The following is a 27085-nucleotide window of genomic DNA, read 5'->3' as shown; positions in this document are numbered from 1 at the left end:
AGTATTAATATTGTCAACAGACAGTTTACAAAAAAATAGTGGTTCTTTAAATATATGAAAAGATGCTCAGTATCTCTTAGCAAACAACTAGAATACAAAAAAATGTTATATCATTTCTCAACCATAGGAAGTAAGAAATATTGTGGCAACCTATTTTAGTAAGAGTAAAGAAATAAGAACTCCCATGTACATTGCTGGTAAAAGTATAAAATAGTACTAGCTAATTAAATTGGCATATATTTCTATAAAGGAATATGAGGTGATTTAAAAGACTAGTTATCAAGGTATATACATACTATTACAAAACACTCCCATGATAAACTTAAATAGAGCAAAACTAAAATCACCATGTATATAGTTTGCTATCATTGTTTCTTGTATATGAACAGGTCCTATAATGATACATATAAATCTGATAACAAGAATTAATACATCTACATAAAAGAACTTGGTATTTGGGAGACAAAGGTATAAAAGTTCAGATATATATATACATATATATATATAATTGTAAAGATACTGTACAGAGGGGGTACAGTTACATGAGTAAGGTAATGAGTACATTTCCTATAAAGCATTTTGTTACCCCCTCCTTTGTTTTTCCCCTACCATCCCTTCTCTCCCCACCTCCCCAACTCCTCCCTCCCCGCACCCAAGTTGTAAAGTTAAGTTTTCAACACAGTGTCTTGTACATCTCATTGTTACAATAGGTCAACCTGGATCCTTGTTTCAGCATTTCATTTCCCTTCCCCTCCCCAAATTAGAAAAATGTATATACAAGATGCAGGGAACCTGAATCAAATACAGTGAAAACAGGGGTTATACCATGAGGGAAGAACATACAAAAGAAACAACAACAACAAAAAAATCACATAGTACATTAAAAACAATAGCAACAAAGATAAAACCTCTTGTGTTTTTTAAAAGACAGTCATTATACTTTTTGGGTTTTTTCCTTTGGGTACATACTTTTTTTTGTCAGGGCTCTGGACTTGTGAGGTAGATGGTCTACCACTTGAGCCACATCTGTGGCCCTTGTGTTTTTGTTATTTTTCAAATAGGGACCAGCCTGGAATGCAGTCCTCCTATTTTATGCTTCCTGCTGTAACTGCAATGACAAGCTCGTCACCATGCCCAGTCTCTTCTGCTGAGGTAGAGTCACACGAACTCTTTTTCCAAGACTAGCCTGGAACCATGATCCCTCTGATTTTATCCTCAAGCTAAGATGAATTTTACTTAAAAACAAATCAAAACCCACTAAAAACCAAGAAAATCAACTTCTTCATCACTCTTACCTGACAATTAATGTCAGCTTTATATTGTAGCAAGACTGTGACTAGTTCCTTATGTCCTCGATCACATGCCCAGTGGAGAAGAGCTCTGCCCTAAAATCAGAAAGATAAATGATTTATTAATCTAGTTGTGGGGCATGTAATAGACTTACTGTTTTAAGAAAGACAAAGAGATAAGTAAAATAGTTAATTATTCTGAATGATTTATATCAATCATTTATTGAATGAATGAACTACGAGAATGCTTTGTATTTAAAAGTTCTTCATAAAAATGAAAATTATTGCTTATTTTTTATTTTTAAAATTTTTATTTCTGGCAATAAATTTCTTATAGATTAAAAATTAATAGGTACAGGTAAAATTTATAACTAAATATTCTATATTTGTATTTCAGTTTGCTGAATAAAAAATGTCTAACTATGGTTCCTTTATATCCATCATATTGCACATTTATGATCTGAAAAATACTTGTAAAATCTACTAACGTCTATTATCAAACAGTAATAAAAACAATTATAAAACAGAATAGGTGATTAATTATTAAGAGATAAAGTACCAAATATTAACTTTTATCCTACTCTATAAAAGACTTAAATTGACTATCATTGTGTTATTTCTAGTTTTAACTGCTAGAAAATTTTAGTATGCCTAAGGAAGAAGCTTATTAGCCCAAAGAATAAACAAACCCCCCAAAATTCAGGGGTTTTCTAAAGAAATGAGTGATATATGGTTTAATTCTACTTTCTGAAGGTATAATGATGTTCTCATTTACAAAGAATGGAATATTTTTCAACATTAAGTTGAAATCTCTGCTTTATGATTTTGTAGAAATGACTTAAATGGATGTAAGCTGGGGAGAAGATGACTATTTCAAGATACGTCTCTTTTATTGTTTGGGAACACTAGGTCTTGAATTTGCTCAGTAGGTGCTCTCTCTCAGTAGGTGCGCCATACATAAGTCCTTTATACCTGTAGTGATTTGTCACACAGGGTCTCACTTTTACCTGGGTTGGCCAAGACTGAAATCCTCCTACTTAATACCTCCTTACAACTGAGGTTACATATATGCACACCATCAAATCCAGCCCTCTAAGCATTACCCTTGTCAAGGGAGATTTTTCTAAACCTGCTTACATTCTTGTTATCCTTTAGGCTCTTTTATCTGTTAGTTCAATGAATTAAACCAGATTTGTTAAACAGAAACAACAACAAAAACCAGGGCAGGATAACTTCTTCCTTTCTAATTATCCTTGCTTCTATTTGCTTTAAAAAAATTATCTCCAAATAGTTTGTACAAAGGTGTTTCAATTTAACATGTCCATTTACATGAACAATACACCTTGATCACTGTCACCCCTTCTATCCATTTGCCTTCATTTACCTGTGATTATCTGTTATCTAGTAGGCTTACATAAAATCATACAAGAGAAGGTAACGAAAATTTGGAAATGTGGGCAAATAATTCATAATTTGTTATAGTAGCAAAATTATTTTTTATGCCTTAGGACCCTCAAACTTTTTTTTGAAGGAAACATATGTACAAGTTCAGTTTTCAAAAAAAGAAAAATATATATTGGTTAGTACTAGAGCAGCATTTTTTTGTAGCCATATTGTCTACTGACCTGCTGTTACTAGGGCAGTAACTAAAAAATCCTCAAGATGGGCCTTTTAATTAGACTTTTTGAATGAATACCAGTGTATAAAACATTCTATAGCTCAGTGTAACCATTTCATAGTTCTTACACTAATAAAACTAAGTAAAATTTCAAAATGCTTTTAGTTCAAATTTTCAGTGTACATTTAGTGCTACTAACTTAAGCAATTAACAAGTATTACTACATAGTTAAGATGATGTGTGATATATTTACATAGATTATTACCTAGTAGTGAGTAGGAAAACAAAACATTAATCTAGATAACACTTTTACCATAAGATGTACAGATAATGTCTACTTCTCAGCCAGGTTCTTGATTGTTTTTCTTAGATTTGACCCAAAAGGGTTAAATCAAGTAATGCTAAAATATAAATCGTTAGCTGTTTCGATGGGAAAGCAGATAAGCAACACATTTCACTGTTAATGGTATTCATATTTTAAATTTGTCATAGGTGGTGCCAAAAATTTACTTTAGAGGAAACACCTATGACTGGACCTTAGTAGTGATTTTCATTTTGGATATATTTTCCCAGAAGGTGGCACACTTACAGCAATGTTTTAAGAAAGATGACATGCTCACAGACATTTACACTATGCTTTTTAACAGGTGTTTTGACCTGCAATGTAATTAATTTTTGTAACACATTATTTTAATGGTACACTAATTAACCTTGAATTAGAATAAATTCTGACAATGACTTTCGATAGAAGTGCTGAAGAATACCTACATTAAGAACACTTAATGATAGTACTTTGTTCAAAAATAAGAATAGGATTAAATACACACGTAAATAAAGATAAAACAATTTGGGCTGTGGAATTTTTACCTTTATGGTGCTCTGCTCTGTATTTAAATGACTAGCACACAGTCTATACTAGTATAGAACTTGTTTACACTCTTTACTTCTTCAAATTATGATGACTGGTTAACTAATTAGCAGCAATACAGAGGTGCTTTGATAAAATTATAAACACCCATGGTTTCTTCCCTTTCTCTTAGTTAAGTGCAAACACATCTAGACCAATACAATGAAATTACTAAATAACTTTAGGTGTAAGATTCTGTAATCTCCAGAAGAAAACAATGAATTAGATATAAACTAGTAACGCAATGTTTGCTAAAAAATTTTCTTCATCTGTGAACTATTTTACATAATTGTCTATATTATCTTTTTCTGTGAGTCATATGATGCCAAACAAACTTTCCAAGTTAAATATATTGACAATTCTGGTTTCTAGTTTTTAAAACTCTTCTGGAAAATATGCCAGAAATACTCAGGAGATAGTATGTACTTGTGTAAGGCTAATGAAAGGCACTACTTGGAGAGCTCAAAATAAATTCTGAAACTCAAATACAGTAAAATACAGAACAGGGTAGGGCAGCTCTCATCTATTAACCAATAATATTAATTGTGTCCTGTCTCAGACATACAAATGACTCTAAAGTGCTTTGAAAGTGCATAGTAGCAACTAACCTATTAAGTGGTATTACTTTCATGCCTTCAAGAAAACAGAGTGGCTCTTAATATTTTAATTTTTTTGATATCCATAATACATAGATATTCTCCTCAATATCACAATAAAAGACTTTCCATTATAAAGTGAGTTTTGATGTTTTTACGGTATTTTGAGATCAGATATAAAGAACATGATCCGTAAATATAGTAAATAAAATATGGCAAAATTGTTACATTTAAATTTCTGATAGTTGTTACTTTGCCATTTTTTCAAAGATATATAATCCAGTCTAATTAATAAATAAAATATAAAAAATAGGTGACGTAAATTTCTCTCAGTAAAAACTTGAGTTTCCATTTTCTTTATTTTTATTTTTTTGTCAGTCGTGGGGCTTGAACTCTGGGCCTGGGTTCTGTCCCTGAGCTCTTTAGCTCAAGGTGTGTGTTCTACCACTTGAGTCACAGCACCACTTCTGGTGTTCTGGTGGTTAATTGGAGATAAGAGTCTCACAGAGTTTCCTCCTGGGGCTGGCTCTGAACTGTGATCCTCAGATCTCAGCCTCCTGAGTAGCTAGGATTACAGGCATAAGCCACCGGTGCTTGGCTTTGAGTTTCCATTATAACTGCAATAAAGATCGACTTCAGTTATCCATAACCTGTATGTCTGTCTTTTCTATCCTATCCCTAGGTTGCATTTTGTTTTTTTTGCAGCTGCTGCTAATAGTAAGCCACAATGGGAACTCTCCTACCCACAACCAGAAACCACACGACACTTTCTATTTCTACTCTTCATAGTGAAACTCAGAAAAGAGCATTGCGAGACAGTTTAATCTTAAGGTATTAATAATAGCCACTGCTTCTTGAGGATAATTTATTTACTAGTATTAAAAAAGGGAGCATAGGAGCCACTGCTTCTTGAGGATAGTTTATTTATAAGTATTAAAAAAAGAAAGCTAGGGGCTGGAGGTATGGATTAGTGGTAGAGCACTTGCCTAGCATGCATAAGAGTCCTGAGTTCAATCCTCAGAGCTGAAATTAAACTAACAAAATAATGATTTCTTTCACTAGCTAAGATCTAGGGTAAAGCATTTAGAAAAGCATTTAGGGTAAAAGCATTTAGAAAATTGAGAACACTTTTTAACATACCACTTAAAAAAAATCTCTCCATAAGCATTTACTAAAGTATAATGTTAGTGGCATAAGGGTGAAGAAATAAGCAAGGGAGACATTACCTAATCATGAATAAATTAGATAATAATAACAAATAATAATAATAGCAAGTCTGGGATAAATCAAAATCAGGATATCCATAAGGCAATATTCATAAGTAATGGAACATTACTTAGCAATAAAAGGGAAGTACTGAGCTATAGCAACTCAGATGAATCTCAAAACTATTATGCTGAACAAAACTTACTTTGGACAGAACAGTATCTACCTATGTATCTACTTACAAAAAGATCTACAACTAATCTAAGGTAAAGAAAATTTCAACAGAGGGTTCCTTTCCCTCTCCTCACTCCCTCAGGTACCAAGGTTTGAACTCAGGGCTACTCATTTGCTCTGCCTGCATGTTTGGCTAGTGCTTTTGACTTTGAGGCATGCCTCTAGCCTGGATTTTTACTGGTTAGTTTGGAGATGAAGTCTTGTGGACTTTTCTGCTCAGACTGGCTTCAAATTGTATCTTCTAGACCTCAGTCTCCTGAGTAGCTAGGATTACAGGTGTGAGCCACTGATGCTAAGCTCCTGGCTTAGAAGTTTTTCTTTTTTTGAAAGTAGGAGAAACAACTGCCTTGGGAGGAATATGAGGTAACTTTATGGAGTTATAGACCTGTTTTAAATATTGTCAGGAGTGTGTTTACAAAGTTATATGCCTTTATCAACATTAATTGGATAGATTTATGATTTGAATATTTCATAAACACATATATAATTTTAAATAAAACACTAAAAGAATGCTCAATTATAGTTAATCATATGCATATTGAAGTATCTAGAAAAAAAGTGTTCTGTCATAATGTTGTTTATTTACAGCTGATGTACTCTAGAAGCAATCAACCATAACATGGATTGATGGATTGGATACAGAAATGGACAGAAAAACAGTAAAATGTCAGTGACAGAATGTAGGTAGTAAGCATGTAAAATGTATGTTTAAAATTCCTCACAATCGATTGTTGAAAATCAACCCAAAATATATATATTCAGGTTGGTAGAATCATTATTTATAAGTCAAAATGTAAAACCAAACCAACTACTCACTAATAGATATTTGAATAAACAAAATGTGATAAACCAGAGGATATTCATTGTGAAAGGGAAGAAAATTAGGACATTGGCTTGTAGGTAATTAACCCTGAAGACATTAAGTGAAATAAGTCAGTCAAAAAGACAAATACAGCTGGGTACTGATGGCTCATGCCTGTAATCTTAGCTACTCAAGAGGCTGAGATCTGAGGATTGTGGTTCAAAACCAGCCAGGATAGGAAAGTCTGAGACTTATTCCAATTAACAATCTAAAAGCTGGAAGTGGAGCTATGGCTCAAGTGGTACAGTGCTAGCCTTGAGAAAAAAAGCTTAGTGGTAGTGCCCAGGCCTTGAGTTCAAGCCCCAGAACCAGGAAAAAAGAAAAAGAAACAGCAAATACAATATGAATCCAATTATATAAAGAATGTAGAGCAGCCAAATTCACCAAGTACCAGGGAGTGTTGAATGGGAAAAAAGGTAATGTTAAACATACATGGAATTATAGTTGTGGGAGCTAAAAACCTTCTAAAGATGAATGATGGTAAAGGTTGCCTAACAGCCCTAACTGCCACAGAATTGTATACTTAAAAAATGATTACAGGACACGTGCACCTCCATGTTTATTGCAGCACTGTTCGCAATAGCTAGGATATGGAAACAACCTAGATGCCCCACCACAGATGAATGGATCCAAAAATTGTGGTATCTATACACAATGGAATATTATGCAGCCATTAGAAATGACAAAATAATGGCATTTGCAGGGAAATGGATGGAGCTAGAAGGAATCATGTTGAGCGAGGTAAGCCAAGAACGAAGAGACAAACAGTACATGGTCTCCCTGATAAGTGGATGATGAATCCAAAATGTTAGGTGATATGACAAAACTAACAGGACTTAAGAAACAAAGAACTCCCACTCATCTGGTTGAACCACTACTAAATATCCCCATGCTGCTGATCACATATATGGTATATAACATATGAGCACCGTTATATATTACAGACTGTGATAGACAATTTGCTCCAGGAAAGTTAGAATGAACTTGTGACTTTAAATGAGCATCATTATTCCACAATACTGTGAATTTCCGGAAATTAAGTAATCACTTAATCACAATCAAAAAAAAAAAAAAAAAAAAAAAGAACCTTGGGGAAGGGAGGGAGGGAGGGGATGGTAGGGGGAAAACAATGGAGGGGGTAACAATGTTCAAGAGGAAGTGTACTCATTACCTCACTCATGTAACTGTAACCCTCTGTATAGCATCTTTACAATAAAAAAATTAAAAAAAAATAAAAAAATAAAAAAAAATTAAAAAAAATGATTACAGGGGTTGGGAAGGTGGCTTAGTGGTAGAGCACTTGCCTTGCATGCCTGAGGCCCTGGGTTCGATTCCTCAGCACAACATAAGCAAAAAGAAAAAAGCAGGAAGTGGCGCTGTGGCTCAAGTGGTAGTGCGCTAGCCTTGAGCTGAAGAGCTGAGGGACAGCGCCCAGGCCCAGAGTTCAGGCCCCACGACCGGACCCCCCCCCAAAAAATGATTACAATGGTAAAATGATTAAAATTACAAATCTATAATTTAAAAAATGAAAAGCTGTCAAATTTAAACTATTTCTACTATTTTTTATGTATTAAGTATGAGTTTCTGATGTAAAGTATGACCATAGATTATTTTTTTCCAATGTAAAGTATGGCCAGTGATTTTTAAATGGTCTTGTCTGCATCAATACACGTGAGGATAATTAGACAGTTGTAACATATTTCTAAATAATTAGTGAATAGGCAAAATTTCTTCAAATTAATGTCTTAACTACCTACTCAAACAAAATATCACATACTTTTCTAATGTAGAAAGTTATTTAATATTTAGAGTTGACTTTTTATTTTCTTCATTTTTCTCAAATCTTCAATAAAGGCATAAATTTTAGCTTTGTGTACTGACCCTGACTCATAAATCTCTTGCTTCTCTGTCAGTTTAATACTGCTAGTTTCACCAGAGTTTGCAAACAGTTCAAGTCTAAAATATGTAAATAATATTCAGACATGAGCTGGAGATTTAAAACAAAACAAGAAAAAACATCAAGAGGAAGATGACCTCCTTCAAAATATCTGGATTAATAAACATATGGAAAACAGTTAAATGACAATTATTGCTTTAAAAGATAGAAATGAGCTAGGCAACAGTGGCTCATGCCTGTAATCCTAGCTATTCAAGAGGCTGAGATCTGAGGATTGCAATTTGAAGGCAGCCAGAGAAGTTAAGTCTGTGAGACTCTGAGACTCTACTCTCAAATCAAATACTGTGGGTTCAAGTGGTAGAGCACTAGCTGTGAGTAAAAAAGATCCTGAACTGGGTTTCACACAAACAAAACAAGACAAAATTTAGAAATGAACAAACCTAATTAAGCAGCTCAAAGAAAGGAGTGTATTCATGGAAAACCAATTAACTGTATATTAATACTTTGGTTGGGGATTTGCATTAAAATATTCTTATTATTTGTCTATTTTTGCAGATCCTCAAGACTCAATTTCCTATTGAAAAATAACAAAAAAAAAAAATCAAAGAGGGATAGGGGAGTGACTCAAGTGATAGAACACCTGCTTAGCTAAGTGTAAAGCCCTGAGTTCATGTCACAATTCTGAAAAAAAATAAAGGAAAAATAAAAAGATGTGCTTTTTTAGGAGGAGTAAACTGCAAATACTTGTCATATGTGAAGAGCTATAGTTATATAACTCAAAGACAAAAAAACTGAACCAACATTAAAAAATATGCTTTAAGATATTTGCCTTTACTTTTCATATTCTCTACCTCAAATTTTCAAGCACAGGTAAATGGTTAAAAGTATAACAAAAGATGTAATTTACATATAACACCATGTTGCTATGTACCTTGAATCATCTGATATATAAATTTTTGAATAGTAAGTGTAACTATAAAACTTTTTTCTCTTACAGCAAAAATTAAGAACTCTAACAACAACAGATGCTGGAGGGGATGTGGACAGAAAGGAACCTTACTTCATTGTTGGTGGGAATGTAAACTTGTTCAACCACTTTGGAAAGCAGTATGGAGGTTCCTCAAAAGACTTCACATAGATCTCCCCTATGATCCAGCAATCGCACTTTTGGGCATTTACCCAAATGTATACAAACAAGACCACACTAAAGCTACCAGCACAACTATGTTTATTGCAGCATTATTTACCATAGCTAAGATATGGAACCAACCCAGAAGCCCCTCAGTAGATGAATGGATCAAGAAAATGTGGTATATATACACAATGGAATTCTATGCCTCCATCAGAAAGAATGACATTTCCCCATTTGTTAGGAAATGGAAAGGCTTGGAAAAAATTATATTAAGTGAAGTAAGCCAGGCCCAAAGAAACATAGGTCCCATGGTTTCCCCTATTTGCAATATCTAGTATAGGTATGAGTCAAGCGGAAAAGGTCAGATAATGTGATGTTAGGAAAACGAACCCTTAAATATGTATTTTAATGTTTTCGTTTCTTTCATGCATGTGTTTCTAACGCATTTATAAGATTATTTCTTTGTTGCTTTGTATGTCCCTCCCCCACAGTGTAACCCCCGCTTTCACTTTATTTGATGTCAGTATAACATGTGGAGGAGATGGGGACAAACAAGTCGTTTAAGGATTCAGGTGGACCTGTTGCAACTAGGAGAATTACAAAATGTCATGTCAAAGCAAGCTTTACAATGTCGGTGGGGGGGGGAGGGGGGTATGAATGGGTGGGGGGGAGGGGGGAGGCTGGGAAGGGAGGTGAAGGGTAAACAAAGGAGGAGGCTGCAATGCTTGGTAAGAAATGTATGCATTATCCTGCCAATGTAATTGTAACCCCTCTGTACAGTATGTTCTCAAATAAAATAAAAAAATTAAAAAAAAAAAACTTTTTTCTCTTATGCAAAATAATGTGATAGATGACATATGTAATATAAGTAAGACCCTGGGTTTATTACCAGTACTGGAATAAAATGAGAAGAATTACAGACTACTTTATTATCAGCAAACACAACTTCAATGAATAAAACATGTACATAACAAATATATTTATGTGTTGTAAGTGTGCTATTTATTAGATAATAAATGTTATTTAACGGCATTTTCATTATTTTTCATGTTATAAACATTATTAGATCTAAATATCTGTATTTCATGTAAGATCATTTCTGAATTATAAATTTATAATTTAGTATAAAGATTATTGTGTATTATGCATTCTGATCATTTTCTGATTGGAATTAATTTATGTGCTCATAGCAAATTTTATGTGCAAGTAATATAAGTTTTAGTTACATAAGAGCGAAGTAAAACTGCATTTTCTGGAGAACACATTAAATAAAAACATATTATCTCAAGAAACTGTATATAATCAGTATGGAATGTCTCAAGTTTGAGTACCAGATAAATACAAAGAACTGAATGTCTTTTCAAAACTAAAACTGCTACCTAACTTATAAAAGGAAATGTCATTTTACTCATAAAAAACTAAAAGTATTTAATGAGAAACTTAATTTTGAGGTTATATATTTTTAGTCTATCATCAAGACATTAATTTTTATTTGTTAGAGCTTTAAATGTCATGGAACAGTATCATTTATTTTATTTAGAATGTAAAGTTTGATTCTAATTTTAAGCTTCTATTTCCCTTATGTTCTTAAATTAATTCATACAAATTCCTGATTAATAATAAAAGGGCTTGCCATCAGTATTCAAAGCCTAGCCCAAGTTGTCATGGCTGAGAGGGCAGAAATCTGCTTGGAGCAAAAAGAGAACCCAACTGAATTCTTGGTGTCTCAGTCTATGAATGTGTAAGTACTTCATCTGTTCATGGAAACACAATGTTCTGGCAGGCTGTGGGTAAAAGTAGCTGCATGGGCAACAAAGTGGAAGGGCTGGGAAGCAGTACTACATCAAAGTACTTAATGCTAGAAACAATAAATTTTGTAAGTGCTCCTTTTATTTCTATAAAAAAATGGTGATATTTACTGTAAGCTACTTGTGTTCTAGATACTTATTACATCCTTACTACTACCTCAGAGGAACCTGTGTAGAGGCTGCATGTGATTTGACTTTTAGGATCATTTTATGAGAGAAAAATTGTAAATGAGAGAATAATACAAGCATATGAAAATTGCTTACCCTCCTTTTTTGGTCGTACTTTTCCCTTCTTAAATCTATTGGCAAAAATTCTCTACCAGACCTGACTTCTAATTGGAAGAAACTCACTTATATATGTCCTCAACTATGAAATGAAAATACTATCTACTTTAAAGGATTATTGTGAAAACGATAGAGTAATAAGTAAAAGTGCTCTCTAAAAATGTAAAACATGCTTTGTAAAGCTTTTGTTATTTAAAAGTCAGATGTATCAATATGATTAGGGATCACATAGTATACTCAATATACTTGCTAGTGAAAAACCAGACCTTGAAAAGTCTTTCATTCATATTAATAATCATAAATGGCGTTGTTAAATGGCAACTCCTCTATACAACTACTTAAAGACAATAAAATATTTTTTAAAAAGTGTAGCCAAAGAAGCTGAAATTTAACAATAGTTTATTATGCATGTACAATTCATGTATGGTTTTTATATATTAACTCATTTATCTTCAAAATGGTCCTGAGGTACTATTATTATCTCCATTGACATACTAAGGAACTGAGGCACAGAGTTAACTTGATAGAAGTCACACAGGAAGTAACTGTGCTTGGACTTGAATTCATGTACTCCAGGTCTTTACCATTACACTATACTCTATTTACTCATTGATTAATTAATCAAACATTTAGTGACTATATGGTATGTACCAAGAACTCTGACAGAAAGATTTTTCCATTTTACCATTTTCAGAAAGCTATTAGAAGAAATGGTCCCTCCCAAACAAGGAAATAAGTAGTAAGAAAAAAAGCTACTAGAAAAGACACTTTATTCATAGAGAAATAAACCCTACAAGACAAGGATATGTGATCTAGAAATAAGCAAATCTTCCTAAGATAGGAAGAGATATATATTACTTAAGAAGCTTGGTGTGATGGTAGATGCCTGTCATCTCACATATTGCAGGGAAGACTCAGTGGATTTGAGTGCAGGAACAAAAAACAATCAGTAAAAAAACACTGGAGGTATGAATCAGTGGAAGAGGACCTGCCTAGTAATCATGAGGCCCTACGTTCAAATTCTAGTACTCTCCCCCCAAATTAAAATGAAGTATTTGATTGTGGTCAAGTTTTAGCTGCTAATTTTACAGCATAGGTAGAAATGAGTTGGATACAGATGTACCTTCAATGGGTGACATTATCTCATACAGATATTCTAATATACTCTTAATCATATTGTATTTGGGGGTATAGTTCAGAGGTCTACCATTTAGAAAAAGTGATTAATGCAGAACAACAAACCACAAGGTAAGAGAAACTAATGTATTTTTAAAACCTAAAAGGATGTAACATTTATCAGAAATCAATATAATAGAGTATGAAGGGCTGGAAAGGTGGCTCAGTGGTAGAGTGCTTGCCTTGTATGCATGAGGCCCTGGGTTCCATTCCTCAGCACTACATAAGCAGAAAATGCCGGAAGTGGCGCCGTGGCTCAAGTGGTAGAGCACTAGCCTTGAGCTGAAGAGCTGAGGGACAGCAACCAGACCCAGAGTTCAGGCCCCACGATTGGCAAAAAAAATAGAGCATGATTTCGTACCTCTTCATCTCTCATATTCACTTCCACATTTTTCGATTTGATGGCTTTGGTTATATGGTCAATGTTGTTTTCCCTGCAGTAATCAAATATGTTTTTGTCTTCTTCCCTAATTAGAGTAAAAACAAAGTGTTAGTTTCACAAGATAAACAAATTTTTAACAAAACCTATTTGCTGCTAAAATAATAGGATCTGATTTTTAAAAATTTACATGAAGAATAGATTTGTACTAGATTTATGTCCAACATCCAATAAGACTAAAGTTCTTAGCAACTATAATTATAGATTTGTAGTAGATTATACCCATTATCCAATTTTAGGTAGCTACATTATAAACAGACGAAAACCGTCTCTGCTTTAATAAGTTACACTAGTATACCCAATCAATAATGCAGGTTTTCCTATACCTTTCCTCCAATTACTTTTATATACATTAGTACATACTTCCCATCAGGTTTTTCAACTTGTATAACAGGCTAACAGAATAAACGGTTACTCAACTTAAAAAATATCTTTATATATAAAGTAACTTTCTTAAAGGAAAGATTAAAGAAGGTATGATTCAGAAATATTTTATGAGGCAGTAGAATTAAGGACTGGGAACAAATCATGGAAAGTATACTATGTATCCAGCACTATCTGAAGTACACTGCATGTGCCCATTTACTTAATCTTTAATTCAACTTCACTCTATAGGCAAGGAAACATTAAATACAAATGCTCTTAACATGAAGTTTATGAACTGTCTAAAATAGCATTCAGAATTACCTTTCTGATGAATGGGGACTTTTCCTGGGTTTTGGGCAGGAGGCAAAAATATCTTCAACAAGATTTTCAAAAGGATCAGTGACTCCAAAAAAATTAATATTTTGGAATATTATAATAAAGGCAGTTTATTTCAGTGATGTAGACTAAATCATATGAATAAGTACAGAATGTATTCTGAGTTCAAAAAATTAAAGTAGTATTATTTTATTGTATTTTGGCAGCACTAGGGATCTCAGGGCTTTGCGCACTTGCTAGGTAAGTATTTTACCACTAAGCCACAACTCCAGCACCTTTTTGCTCTGGCTATATTTGAGAAAGGATCTGGCTTTATCTCAGGCTGCTTTGAAATTTGATATTCCTACTTACGCTTTCCTGTGTTGTTGGGATGACAGACGTGTCACTGTACCCAATCACTAATTGTAAACTTTTATGATAGTGCTAACCTGAAATCAGGATCCTTGATCTCTGTCCTCCCAAGTAGTCAGGATTATTATATAGGCTTGAGCCACTATAAACACTTTAAACTATATACACAGAGACACACACACTTATATATTTATGTATATGTATAGTTTTATGTATGCATATGTTTATACACACATGTATATATACATATATATGTGCATACATACGTATGTATTTGGGGGGGTGCCATACTGAGCCCCTGATGAGTTTAGGGCCTGGAGCTCTCGCTTAGCTTTTTCACTCAAGGGTGTCACTCTACCACTTGAGCCACACCATTTCTGGCTTTTTTGCTGGTTAATTGGAGTCTTGGGGATTTTTCTTCCTAGGCAGATTGTGGTGCATCAAACCATGATTCTCAGATCTCAGCCTCCTGAGTAGTTAGGATTACCAGTGCCCAGCTAAACTGGAAGGTGACAGCAACCATTCACCAAAACACAAAAGCAAAAACCACCGCCCACAGGAGTTTACTGTAAAAAACCAACTAAACAACAGGTGTGGTATAAAAAGTTATTTTCATCAATCATCTGAGCTTTAAGTATTCTGTAGTTTTTTTTGAGCACCTGCTACATACAAGACATTGTGCAAGATTCTTCTAATAACAGACATAAGGCAAAGAAAGAATGCCATCAATACATAAACATCATTTTGGTATAATAAAATTTATATGTCATTAACATAAGGCAAGACTTGATCTTTCAAAAAGGACCGTAAAAGAACAGAAGAGAAAATAGTCTGCTAGAAGTTGAAGTTGGGGTAAGGAAGAAATCACTTTTAATTTGAAGATATCCTGGTTTGCAGATGTGAAATTGTGTTTCCTAGTCAGTCACTCTGTAAAGGATATATGAAAGACTGAAGCCAAAATCCAGGAAAGGGCAAGTTTTTCTTTTGAAATCAAGGCTCCATTTAATACTACGTTAGCCACCATCAAAACACTTTCTGTTAAAGAGTACATTTAAATTTTGAGTGTGGGAATAATAGGGATCAATTTTCATTAACAGGTAATTAAGAAAGAAAGGACCATGGTTGTTTTAGGTCATAACAAAAAACACTACACACCAATTGTTTTGAACTTGAAAATAATGGGGATTAGGAAGAACACAGTTGAAAAATTTGAAAATTAGTTTGGCTAGAAAAGGGCATGTGTAAAGCTGGTTTCAAGGAAGGTGTGGCTGCTGAAGAGAGAATGTTGAAAGGGGTAACACTGATCAAGATGTACTGTGTTCATAAACTGCTCTGTTAAATGACAACTCCTTTGTAGACTACTTAAATATAGTAATAATTAAAAAAAAAAACACAGCTGGGTGCTGGCGACTCATGCCTGTAGTCCTAGATACTCACAAGGCTGATACCTGAGGATTGTGTTTCAAAAGGAGCCCAGGCAGGAAAGTCCATGAGACTCTATCTCCAAATAATCACAAAAAGCTGGAATTGGAGCTGTAACTCAAGTGGTAGAAATGCTAACCTTGAGCACAAAAGCTCATGGGACAGCACTCACGTCCTGAATTTAATCCCTGGACCAGTGCACATGTGCACACGTGTGCACACACATATGTACACACAAAAATCGAAGAGAAGAGAAGGGAAGGGAAGCGAAGCAGGTATATAGTGATGTTATTGAGGCTTATGGTGAGTTTCAGGCCAAACTGGGCTACATAGCAAGATTTTGTCTCAAAAAACAAAATTAAACCCCAAAACAACAACAAAATCCCCAAAACAAAATATATTTTTAAAAAAAAACAACCAAACAAAAAAGAAACAGGCATGGTGAGACATAGCCAGTCTCACAATTGAGTAGAAACAGGATGATCACAGTAAGGCTAGACTGCACAAAACACAAAACTCTCTTTGAAAAACAAAGAGCAAAAAAGACATGGGGGCATTGTTCAAGTGGTAGAATGCTTAGCCAGCAAGTTTGAGGCCCTGAGCTTTGGCCACGCACGTACACACACACACACACACACACACACACACACACACACACACACACACACACACACACACACACACACACACACACACACACACACACACACACACACACACACACACACACACACGGGGGCATTGTTCAAGTGGTAGAATGCTTGCCCAGCAAGTTTGAGGCCCTGAGCTTTGGCCACGCACGTACACACACACACACACACACACACAAACACACACACACATTTTGTACCAGGATAATAGGAAAGGTGTCTTGAGGATATCTCAGTAATTAGCCAGATTTTACCTACTGCAGACTCTAAGATGTAAACTGTAATAAGCCTTTCATTTGAGGAGAGTTCCTGCTTACACAGGACTACCTAGTTAATTATCTCCCTACTAATCCTGTCCTGTGGTCAGCCATGCAGGCATTCAAAGACTGCTACAGCCATGACCAAGGGGTCCCAGCTCTATTCTTGCTGGTAGGAGAACTAGGCATCAGCCATATGGTGCTAACATTGGCATGCAACCATTATAGGATCACGGATACTTCCAACCCAGATTCAAAGGAATGCCCGTAAACCCAGGCAATGGGTGGCAAGATCAGAGAAGGTGATGTGAGAAGCTATGAAAGTGAAGCAAAAGCTTCAGTAGAGATACCAGGGGATTAAGAGATGTGTGGAATGTCTGCAAGGAAAGCCATACACAATGATCCAATCCAAGAAAGTGGCCATGTCTGCTAACGCCAACAAGGCCATAGAGGTGGGCCTGCCCAGATCTACTGGAGCTCACACCCTGTCACATGTGCTTCTGACACCAGACCTGGAACCCTAGGATTTACTGTTTTCCCTTCTGGATTTCAGTCTTGCTTTGATCTGATCTTTTCTTGGTATTTTATTCCTCTCTTTTGGAATGGGAATGTTTAGCTCTACTGCTTGTTTTGTTTTAAAAAAAAATTTTGTAGGGTTTTGCAGCTGTTTGCTTTGAGTAGAAGAGGACGCTTTCAACTTGGATATTTAAGATATACTAGAATTGCTAAGATTTTGGGGACTCTTGGCAATAAATGCATTTTGCATTATCAGAATAACATAAGACTTTGGGGAAGGGCAGAGCAGAATGTTATGAAATATTTGTCCCCAAAGGTTCATATGCTGAAGTCTTGGTTCCCAACTAGCAGTAGGACTGAAAGGTTATTGGATTAACCACTGTTGAGTGCAAATTCAAGTTGAATAGGTTATTCAGCTATGGGACCTAGATGGAGTAACTACATCACTGGAGCAATATTGTCTCAACCCTTCTCTTCTTGTTGTCTCTGCTTCCTGGCTACCAAGAAGTGAGTAGCTTTCTCTGCCACATACTCCTGCAGATGTGACGTTCTACTTCACCACAGGCCCACAGCAATGGAACAAGCTGACCATCAACTGAAACCTCTGCAACTCTGAGCCAAAATAAATCTCTTCTAAGCTGTTTGTTCAGGTTTGTTTTATCATAATGAAAGAAGGCAGATTGGCATAGCATTCTTTCATCCAATCAAAATAGGAAAACACAGCCCTGCTCATTTCTAAAAATGCTATTTAAGCCATTTTCTATATAGACCATATTTTCCTATTAAAAGAATATTTCATTATGTTTCTTGGAAAACCACATAAAGTTCATTTAACTATTACTTGTACCTGACTAGTTCAGAAATCTTGGTAACAGGTACATTTAACAAAAGGTTTAAATTCAATTCATATAATTATCAAACAACTAAAATTGATGTAAAACACTATATTTCATTAAACAGACAATGGATAAGTATTTGCCGACCAAATTAAAACCCAGAGAGACAAAGTCAATATCGATAAAGATTAAGCAAATACAATTATTTGCTCAATAGAAGGACTCTGGTATACACAAAGACCTTTAAATGGATATGCAAGTATGGATAACTTTATTTTTAATTTTTTTGGTCGGTTGTGGGGCCTGAACTCTGGGCCTGGGTGCTGTCTTTGAGCTCTTCAGCTCAAGGCTAGCGCTTTACCACTTGAGCCACAGCAACACATTCGGCTTTTTCTGCTTATGTGGTGCTGAAGAATGGAACCCAGGGTCTCACGCATACAAGACAAGCACTCTACCACTGAGCTACCCTCCCAGCCACTATGGCTAATTTTAAACGAAAAATTTTAGCATCATAACTTCTAAATAAACACATTCTTTGCTAAACTTACATACAAAAGAGTCTCCTGTGGTAAACATTTCATCACCATTTTCCTTGTCCACATTCCCCATTCTCAAAAAATATCCGTTGGTTCAAAATGGTATATACACCTCTCTCACTATATATCTACGAAGTGCAATCAAAAGACTTTATTAATATTTAGCACATAACCATCAATAACAAAATAGATTTGATGCTGAACTCTGCTTATTCTAATAAAAAACAATATTTGTCTTGGGGACATAGCTCACTGGTAGAGTGTTTGTCAAATATGTGTGAGGTACAGATTCTATTAATTATTATTCAAAGCTCCATCCACCTTATTTAAGAGACATATTTATGGCTCCGGTGAGATTGGGCATAAATGTAAAACTCTATTTGAAAAACAATGAAAGCAAAATGGACTAGGGGTATAACTCTAATGGTGGAATACTTTTCTTACCAAGCATAAGGCTCTGAATTCAAACACAGTATTTCATACACTGTCCGAAATGTACTCATTACCTGACTTAAGTAACTGCAGACCCTTTGAACACAGCTTTCCAATAATAATAAAAAAAATTTTGAATAAAACAAAAAAACCCTCTCACTTGTGTACTTTTTTAAGAAAGTAATTTTCATTGTAAAGGTGACATACGGAGGGGTTACAGTTACATAAATTAGGTATTAAGTACATTTCTTTTTGAACAGTGGCACCCCCCTTTCATTTTCTTCCAGTTTTCCTCTCTCTCCCCCCCACCTCCAAGTTGTACAGTTCATTTCTAACACAGTGTCTAGTTTTACTGCTAATTAGTTCACCCTTTGTCCCACCATTTCTGTGTTTCCCCTTCTCCTCAGATAAACTTACATATAAGACAAAAGGTAAAAATCAAGATTAGAAACATATTTAAACTTGTACGTTTTTGCCACCCAGTTTCTCTGAATGGTAACATGTTCATGATTTTAAAAATTATCAACATATTACTTGAATTTTTAAGAAACCTTTTAAAAGATTGATCTGTTTGTTTAAAAACTGAGCTGTTACAAAATGCTTGAAGTTAAATTATTTACAATTATTTAACTATTTAATGAAAAATTTTGAATGTTATTTAAATATAAGAGGGAACACAGTGTTATAAAATTCTTAGGAACACAGTGTTGTAAAACTGTCAGGTGTTTTGAAGGCTATTGTTCTAACCTAATATTCCATATAATAGAGACCAAAAGCAAGAAGTGGCCTACTCAAACAAGGATAGTTACAAACCGTATATGTGACAAAGTATATATCAGTATCCAAAGTATATAAGGATCTCTAGCTATTCAACAGCAAAAGAACAAATAGCCCAATTTAAAAAGTCTGAAGGAGCCATAGCTCAAGTCTATAATCTTAGCTAACATGGAAAGAGATTGTTAGATCATGGTTGGAGGCCAGCCAGAACATAGAAGTTCATGAGACTCCATCTTAACCATGGCTAGATTGGGTAGTAGGCACCTGTTACCCCATTTACAGGAAAAGCACAATGGCTGAGCATGGTTCTACATGCCTGTATCCCTAGTGACATATGAAGCAAAAGTAGGAGGCTCACACACAGGCCTAAAGTGTGACTCCATCTTGGAAATAGCTAAGGCAAAAAGGGGCTAATGATGTGATTTGAGTGGTATAGACCAGAACTGAAAAAAGAAAAGAGCCAAAACAGAGCATCAGAATAGGCACTCAAAAAAAGAAATGATCAACAAATACATGGAAAAAAATGTTCAAAATCTCTTACCACAAGAGAAATCTAAAGAAAACTACAATGAGATGGCCTCGGGTTGTTAGACTGGCCATTATTTTTAAAAGCAGGCTATTATTATGCTAACAAGTGTTGGTGAAGATATGGGGGAAAAAAGAATTTTTTATATTAGTAAAGCCATTTGAAAAATTATGGTGTTTCCTCAAAAGACAAAATATAGAATTACCATGTGTCCAGTAATCACACTTCTGGGTAAATACTTGAAGAAATTAAAATATATGGTAAAGAGATATTTGTGATCCTATGCTCATTATTCATAATATCTAAGACATAAAGCAACTTGTGTTCATCAAGAAATAACAAAAACATAATATATACTAAATACAGTGGAATACTATAAAAGCTTTAAAATGGAAAAATTATTTGGTTGGAACTGGAAGGCATTAGGATAAGGAAAATAAGCCAACACAGAAAGACCAATACTGTATGATCTCAGGTTTTTGTGGAATCTAGTAAATAATTTCACATAAACAGAGTAAGAAAAGTGGTTATTAGACTAGCAGAAGGGAGAAGCAGCAGAGATATTTGGTAAAGGGAAGATGTTGATCAATGAATACAGTTTTAGTTAGACCTGAGGAATACTATAGTATGTTCTAGTGATCTACTGCACGGCACAGTAATCATTGTTAACCATTTATTTTACATTATAAAGTTGCTAAGTAGAATTTTTTAGTTCTCATAACAATAACGGATAAATTGGTGAAGTGATAATTTGCTGGAATCTTTCTTTCATTCTTTTTTGTTGTTCTTGTTGGTTGTGGGTGGGCCTGGGCACTGTCCCTAAGCTCTTCAGCTCAAGGCTAGAGCTCTTCCACTTTGAGCCACAGCACCACTTCCGATTTTCTGGTGGTTAATTGGTCTCAGGGACTTTCCTGCCCAGGTTGTTTTTGAACTGTGATCCTCAGATCTAAGCCTCTTGAGTAGGTAGGAGTACAGGCATGAGCCACTGGTGCCTGGCTTGACTGAATCTTTTTTTCTATAGTATATATAGACCAAGATACCAAGATATCCCATTGTACTTTATAAATATAGGACATTAGTGTTTGCCAACTAAAATAAATTGAAAAACAACAGTAAGGATGATCAAAGGAAGCATTAGAACATGAGTGGCGTTGGGCTGGGAATGTGGCTTAGTGGTAGGTAGAGTACATGCCTAGCATGCATGAAGCCCTAGGTTCTATTCCTCAGTACCTTATAAACAGAAAAAGCAGGACGTGGTGCTGTGCCTCAAGTGGTAGAGTATGGCTTTAAGCAAAAAGCAGCTCAGGACTGTTCACAATAGCTAGGATATGGAAACAACCCAGATGCCCCACCACAGATGAATGGATCCAAAAATTGTGTATCTATACACAATGGAATATTATGCAGCCATTAGAAATGACAAAATAATGGCATTTGCAGGGAAATGGATGGAGCTAGAAGGAATCATGTTGAGCGAGGTAAGCCAAGAGCAAAGAGACAAACGGTACATGGTCTCCCTGATAAGTGGATGCTAAATCCAAAAATGTTAGGTGATACGACAAAACTAACAGGACTTAAGAAACAAAGAACTTCCACTCATCTGGTTGAACCACTACTAAATATCCCCATGCTGCTGATCACATGTATGGTGTATAACATGTGTACACCGTTATATGTTATATACTGTGATAGATAATTTGCTCCAGGAAAGTTAGAATGAACTTGTGACTTTAAATGAGCATCATTATTCCACAATACTGTGAAATTCGGGAAATTATGTAATCACTTAATCACAATAAAAAAAAAAAAAAGAACCTCGGGGAAAGTAGGGAGGGAAGGGATGGTAGGAGGAAAACAATGGAGGGGGTAACAATGCTCAATAGCAAGTGTACTCATTACCTAGCTCATGTAACTGTAACCTTCTGCATAGTATCGTTACAATAAAAAAAAAAAAAAAAAAAAAAAAAAAGAAGCTCAGGGACAGTGCCCAGACCCTGAGTTCAAGACCCAGAAATGAAAGAAAAAAAAAAAAAAGAAAGAAAGAAAAGAAAATGAGCTGTGTCAGTGGCTCACATCTGTAATCACAGATACTCAGGAGTCTAATCTTGAGGATCATAGTTTGAGGCTAGGGGGGACAGAGAAGTCTGTGAGATTCCATCTTCAATTAAGTAGCAAAGCATTGGACTGGAGGCATGGCTCAAGTGGTAGGGCACCAATAATCTTGCCTACCAATGTGAAGGAGAAAGTCAAGCAAAGCTCTGAGTTCAAAGCTTGGTACTTAGAGGAGAAAAGATAAGGTGACAACCACAATGGATTACTGAAGGATTCAGAAAAACAAAGAATGGATAAACAAAGTAAGGTGTTCACAGAACTATGAATAATGAGTCATTGTTGGGGAGTAAAATCAGGTGGATAATTAAGACAACAAATGACGGAGATTTTAGCAAAGTAAGAAATAAATTATTTGGAGAACAAACATTAAATATTCTCCAAGATTAGGAAAGTTTTGTTTTGTTTTTTTTTGCTTTAAGTATTTTCCAGATAGACCCTGAGTTTCTGTCCAGGCTAGGTCCTGGATTGTGTTACTCTTACATATATATCCCATGTAACTGGGATCACTGTGATTCACCATGCCTGGTTTCTAGTAGAGATGGAGTCTAATTTTTGCCTGGGCTGACCTTGAAGCACAACTTTCCTGATCCCTGACTCACAAGTAACTGAGGTAATAGACATGAGCCACCACTCCTGGAATAATTACCCCACCTTTTGTTTGATTTACAAAAGGATTATTTTACTCTAACAGGATAAAGTAGGGAAAAATAGAAAGAAAAGAAAAAGCAGCTCCTGCTAGGAAAGCAGGGGTAGGAGACTAAAAAACTCATGACTATTCCTTAAACAAATGGAATGAGTACTAACTGGAAGAGAAAATAATGTTTCCTATATATCCCTGAGGCGCTCCTTGGCTCTTATTTGCCTTAGCAGGTCAAACAACAAACAAAACCAGAAGAACATTTACGAAGAGCAAGAAATATTTAAGTATATTTAATTTTACTTATAGCCGTTTCTCTGACAGAGGCCTATTCTTTTTTGTTATTGCTTTTTATCTTTTAATAATTATACAAAGAGCTTCCATTTAATAAAGCAGTTTATGAATACAATATATCTCATTAATGTCACCCCTTTGAACATTCTCACTCATCTCTCCCTACTGAACCCTCCCCTCATTTTGTAAGATATACATTAAAGTCTTGACTGCATTTTCCAAAAGTTTTTGGTGAGCTTAGTTTAGGGCTTATCTGGCAAGAGCAAAATTGGTAAAGTCTACTCCTAATATAAATAAATATTAAACAGTCACAACTGCCACATTTAACATATTAAAAATACCCAGTTCTAATGGACATGTAATTAAAATCTTGGATGTTAATTTTGCTTTGTAACATTTTTTTTGAGTCTTCATCTTACTAAAGACTATAAATGAGTTTATACCATTATCCTTGGGAAAAATTTTTATAAACAGTACTTCCTTTCCTTTCTGAAACGTCTTGTTCTAAGACCAAGCAGCCAAGATCTGGAAGAGGAGAACACTTGATAGTAGCTATGTTGAGGAAATCTGGCATTCAGATCAAAGCACTTACAAAGTGCTTGGGTACTTCATGCATTATTTTGTTTAAGTATAATTTTGTTATTATTAAGGGTACACAGACGTGATGCATTATTCCTAAAAAGTCTTGAAATGCTCAGTGACCAAAACAAGATTTGGAAATTCTGTGCTAATTAAAGGTAATTAATTATATTGGAAAAGTTAATTAACCATGAGTTTATGAAAACACTGGTTAGTAAAGAAAAGGAACTTCAGACTGCATGCTAAGAGACTGGACCCATGGACTAGTTCTCTCCTGGAAGACAAAATTTGGCCAGAAGAGGAGTGTTAAGGGAAGTGTACAGTTTGGGAGGATTAAATGACAAGTCTATAAGAAACAGTAAAACTTCTAGAAGGAGGTAGGGGTTCACTCTACAAAAAAAAAAAAAAGAAAGAAAAGAAAAGAAAAGAAAAAAAGATCTACATAAAGCAAAATAACCCATGAGTATTTGTTGGATCAGTAGCAATGCTTACTTAGTTGCATGGTACAAATCTAAATGAAAATTGGACCCGTCCCCCAAACGAAGTGATTGCTGAAAATTCATTTTTAACTCTTCAAATGTGCTTAACTTTAAATTCGGTTGAAATTTTCTAATACTTTAAAGGCTTTAAGATAAAATGTAGTTCGATTCTAATCAGTCCCCTGGAAAATCAGTAGCTACACCAGGAAAATCCTACAGATCTTCTTTGCTAAAGGGTTTCTCTACAGAGGTAAATTACATTCTCAACATTAAGGTAGGTCTAAAATCAATAAAACAATTAATCAAAAGGAAACATAATCATCAGTATAGTGATAAATGAAAGACCAGACTCTAATTTTACCAGAGAGCATACTTTTAGGGACACTAAATGGAAAAAGGACTTAATTTAAAATTTTTTTATATCTTTATTGTAAAGGTGATGAACAGTGGGATTACAGTTTCTTTTTAAACACTGTTACCTACTCTTTAATTTAAAATTTTAAACTGAAGATACTCAGTGTAATATAAAGCAACCATCAAATTCAATTTTATTAACTGGAAACTGCAATGATTATACAAACATTTTAGAAGCCAGTATGCATAGTAATTAAGAGTAATCAATCATGTGATATATATCTAATTATTATACTAGATATCCTCATATCTACATTTATCAAATGTGCACATACATGCACATATCAAATTTTGTAAATCACCAGCATTTCACAGATATAACCAGACAAAGATATAGGAGAGAAGAAAAGATTAGAAGAGATTAAAAAAAAAAAAAGAATAAAATGAGGCCAGGTACCTACTAGTGGCTCATCTCTGTAATCCTAGCTACTCAGGAGGCTGAGATCTGAGGATTGCAGTTGAAAGCCAGCCCTGGCAGGAAAAGTCTGAGACTCTTATCTCCAAATAAATACACACACGCACGCACGCACGCACGCACGCACACACACACACACACACACACACACACACACACACACACACACACACACACACACACACACACACACACACACACACACACACACGGAACTGTGGCTCAAGTGGCAGAGCACTAGCCCACAAAAGCTCAAAGACAGCACCCAGGCCTTGATTCCAAGCCCCAGGACCAGCACCAAAAAATGAAATAAAAACAAAATAAAATAAAGTGGGAAATGGAAAAGGAAGAAGAAAAAGGGAATAAGAGAGAAGTGCAAGTATAGCTACAGTTGATGAATTATCTTCGGTTCAGAAAGAATTGTTGATCTACAAACAGGTGATTTGCTTATATGCTTGGTTGGTGGCATCATGATACTGAGCACAGAGGAGCTAAATGAAGCACATTAGAAAAGGGTGAATATGAGAGCCAGGAGACTCTTACAACACTTACTGTTTATGTCAAGACCTGCTTGTCCCAAGGGACCTATTTTCACATAATCTATAATTATCTCTTAGCTTTAATCGCCTTGTCATTCCAGAGGCTCTCCTGGGCACTGGAAGAGGAAAAGCTCATTAACTAAACCTTTTCTCCTCTCTCCAGCCACCCATGGCTTTTAATTGCTTGGTGTGTTATTATCTAGAAGTGCAACTGGGATCATTTTCATAAGAAAGGGAGGTACAGAGAAGGAAAGGAGCATGAGTCCCTGAGGTATGCACCACAGACAAACCTTTGCTTTCTCAATTATTTATGCCAGCTGAGGTTTTACAGGCTGAATAAATCCATAACTCAAGTTCATTCTGAGCAGTCAAGTCCTCAAGGGGGAGTTGCCCACTTGCCTATACATACTTCTGTAGTCCTTAAAGAATAACCAGAATGTAACAAGACGTATGTCATCCAATTTATCACCTATCACCAAAATGTTAACAACAATGTTGATCAGGGCAACAGTGAAATAGGAAAAGATTATAGTACCATTAGCCAAACAGATAAGGGAAGTTCTAAGGGCAGTGGTATCTTTGGGGCATTGGTGTCACAGAATGACTTAGCTGCTAAAAACATAAAAATCCAAATATTCTATTTTTAAAACATAAATGTTTTACACAAATGTGTGAAGTTCCTTAGCCTTTAAACAGATTTGTTCAAAATAAGTTACTATCTAATACTATAAAGCTTTGAATAAATAAGAATTTATATCACTTGATTTTTATAAATGATATACAATAAAACCATAAATGCTGTGTAGCTTTTTATCCAATCATATCTCTTTAGGAAAATTTTAGAGGACTATTTAAGTATGAGTGATGGGCTTTTATGCTATTTCCATTCTAGTTTGTATTTTTTATCACAATATTAAAACATAAGACAATCACTTTCATTCTAGTTTTTTACTTACAATCTTCCACTTTAGAATCAAGACTAAAGAGCAATTAATGAAAAATATTTTTAAAATATTTCTAAAACCCATTATTGTTTAAAAAATTGAAATTTTTTAAGCTAAAGAAAGCACCTCTTTAAAATTCTACAGGCTCTGTCTGACCACAAGCAGGGATCTCTGGTATTTTCTGCCAAAACACTTCATTTGTCTCACAGAACAACTAA

General features: G+C 34.9%; 1 protein-coding gene across 2 annotated transcripts in view; it reads right to left on the bottom strand.

The window, feature by feature from the left end:
- The window catches only part of Acbd6 (acyl-CoA binding domain containing 6), a 145047-nt gene that overhangs the window by 61029 nt on the left and 56933 nt on the right, over positions 1-27085 (bottom strand). For both annotated transcript variants that reach the window (XM_070034116.1, XM_070034115.1), the window contains exons 5-6: positions 13372-13477; positions 1296-1385 (exon numbers count right to left, since the gene is read on the bottom strand). In XM_070034116.1, coding sequence (XP_069890217.1) covers positions 1296-1385; positions 13372-13477 — 196 coding nt within the window. The remainder of the gene's footprint in view (positions 1-1295; positions 1386-13371; positions 13478-27085) is intronic.

The sequence above is a fragment of the Dipodomys merriami genome, unplaced genomic scaffold (assembly GCF_024711535.1).
Source record: "Dipodomys merriami isolate MVZ:Mamm:240054 unplaced genomic scaffold, mDipMer1.0.p SCAF_24, whole genome shotgun sequence".
Taxonomy (NCBI): Eukaryota; Metazoa; Chordata; class Mammalia; order Rodentia; family Heteromyidae; genus Dipodomys; species Dipodomys merriami.
This window is presented reverse-complemented; position numbering and strand designations above follow the sequence as displayed.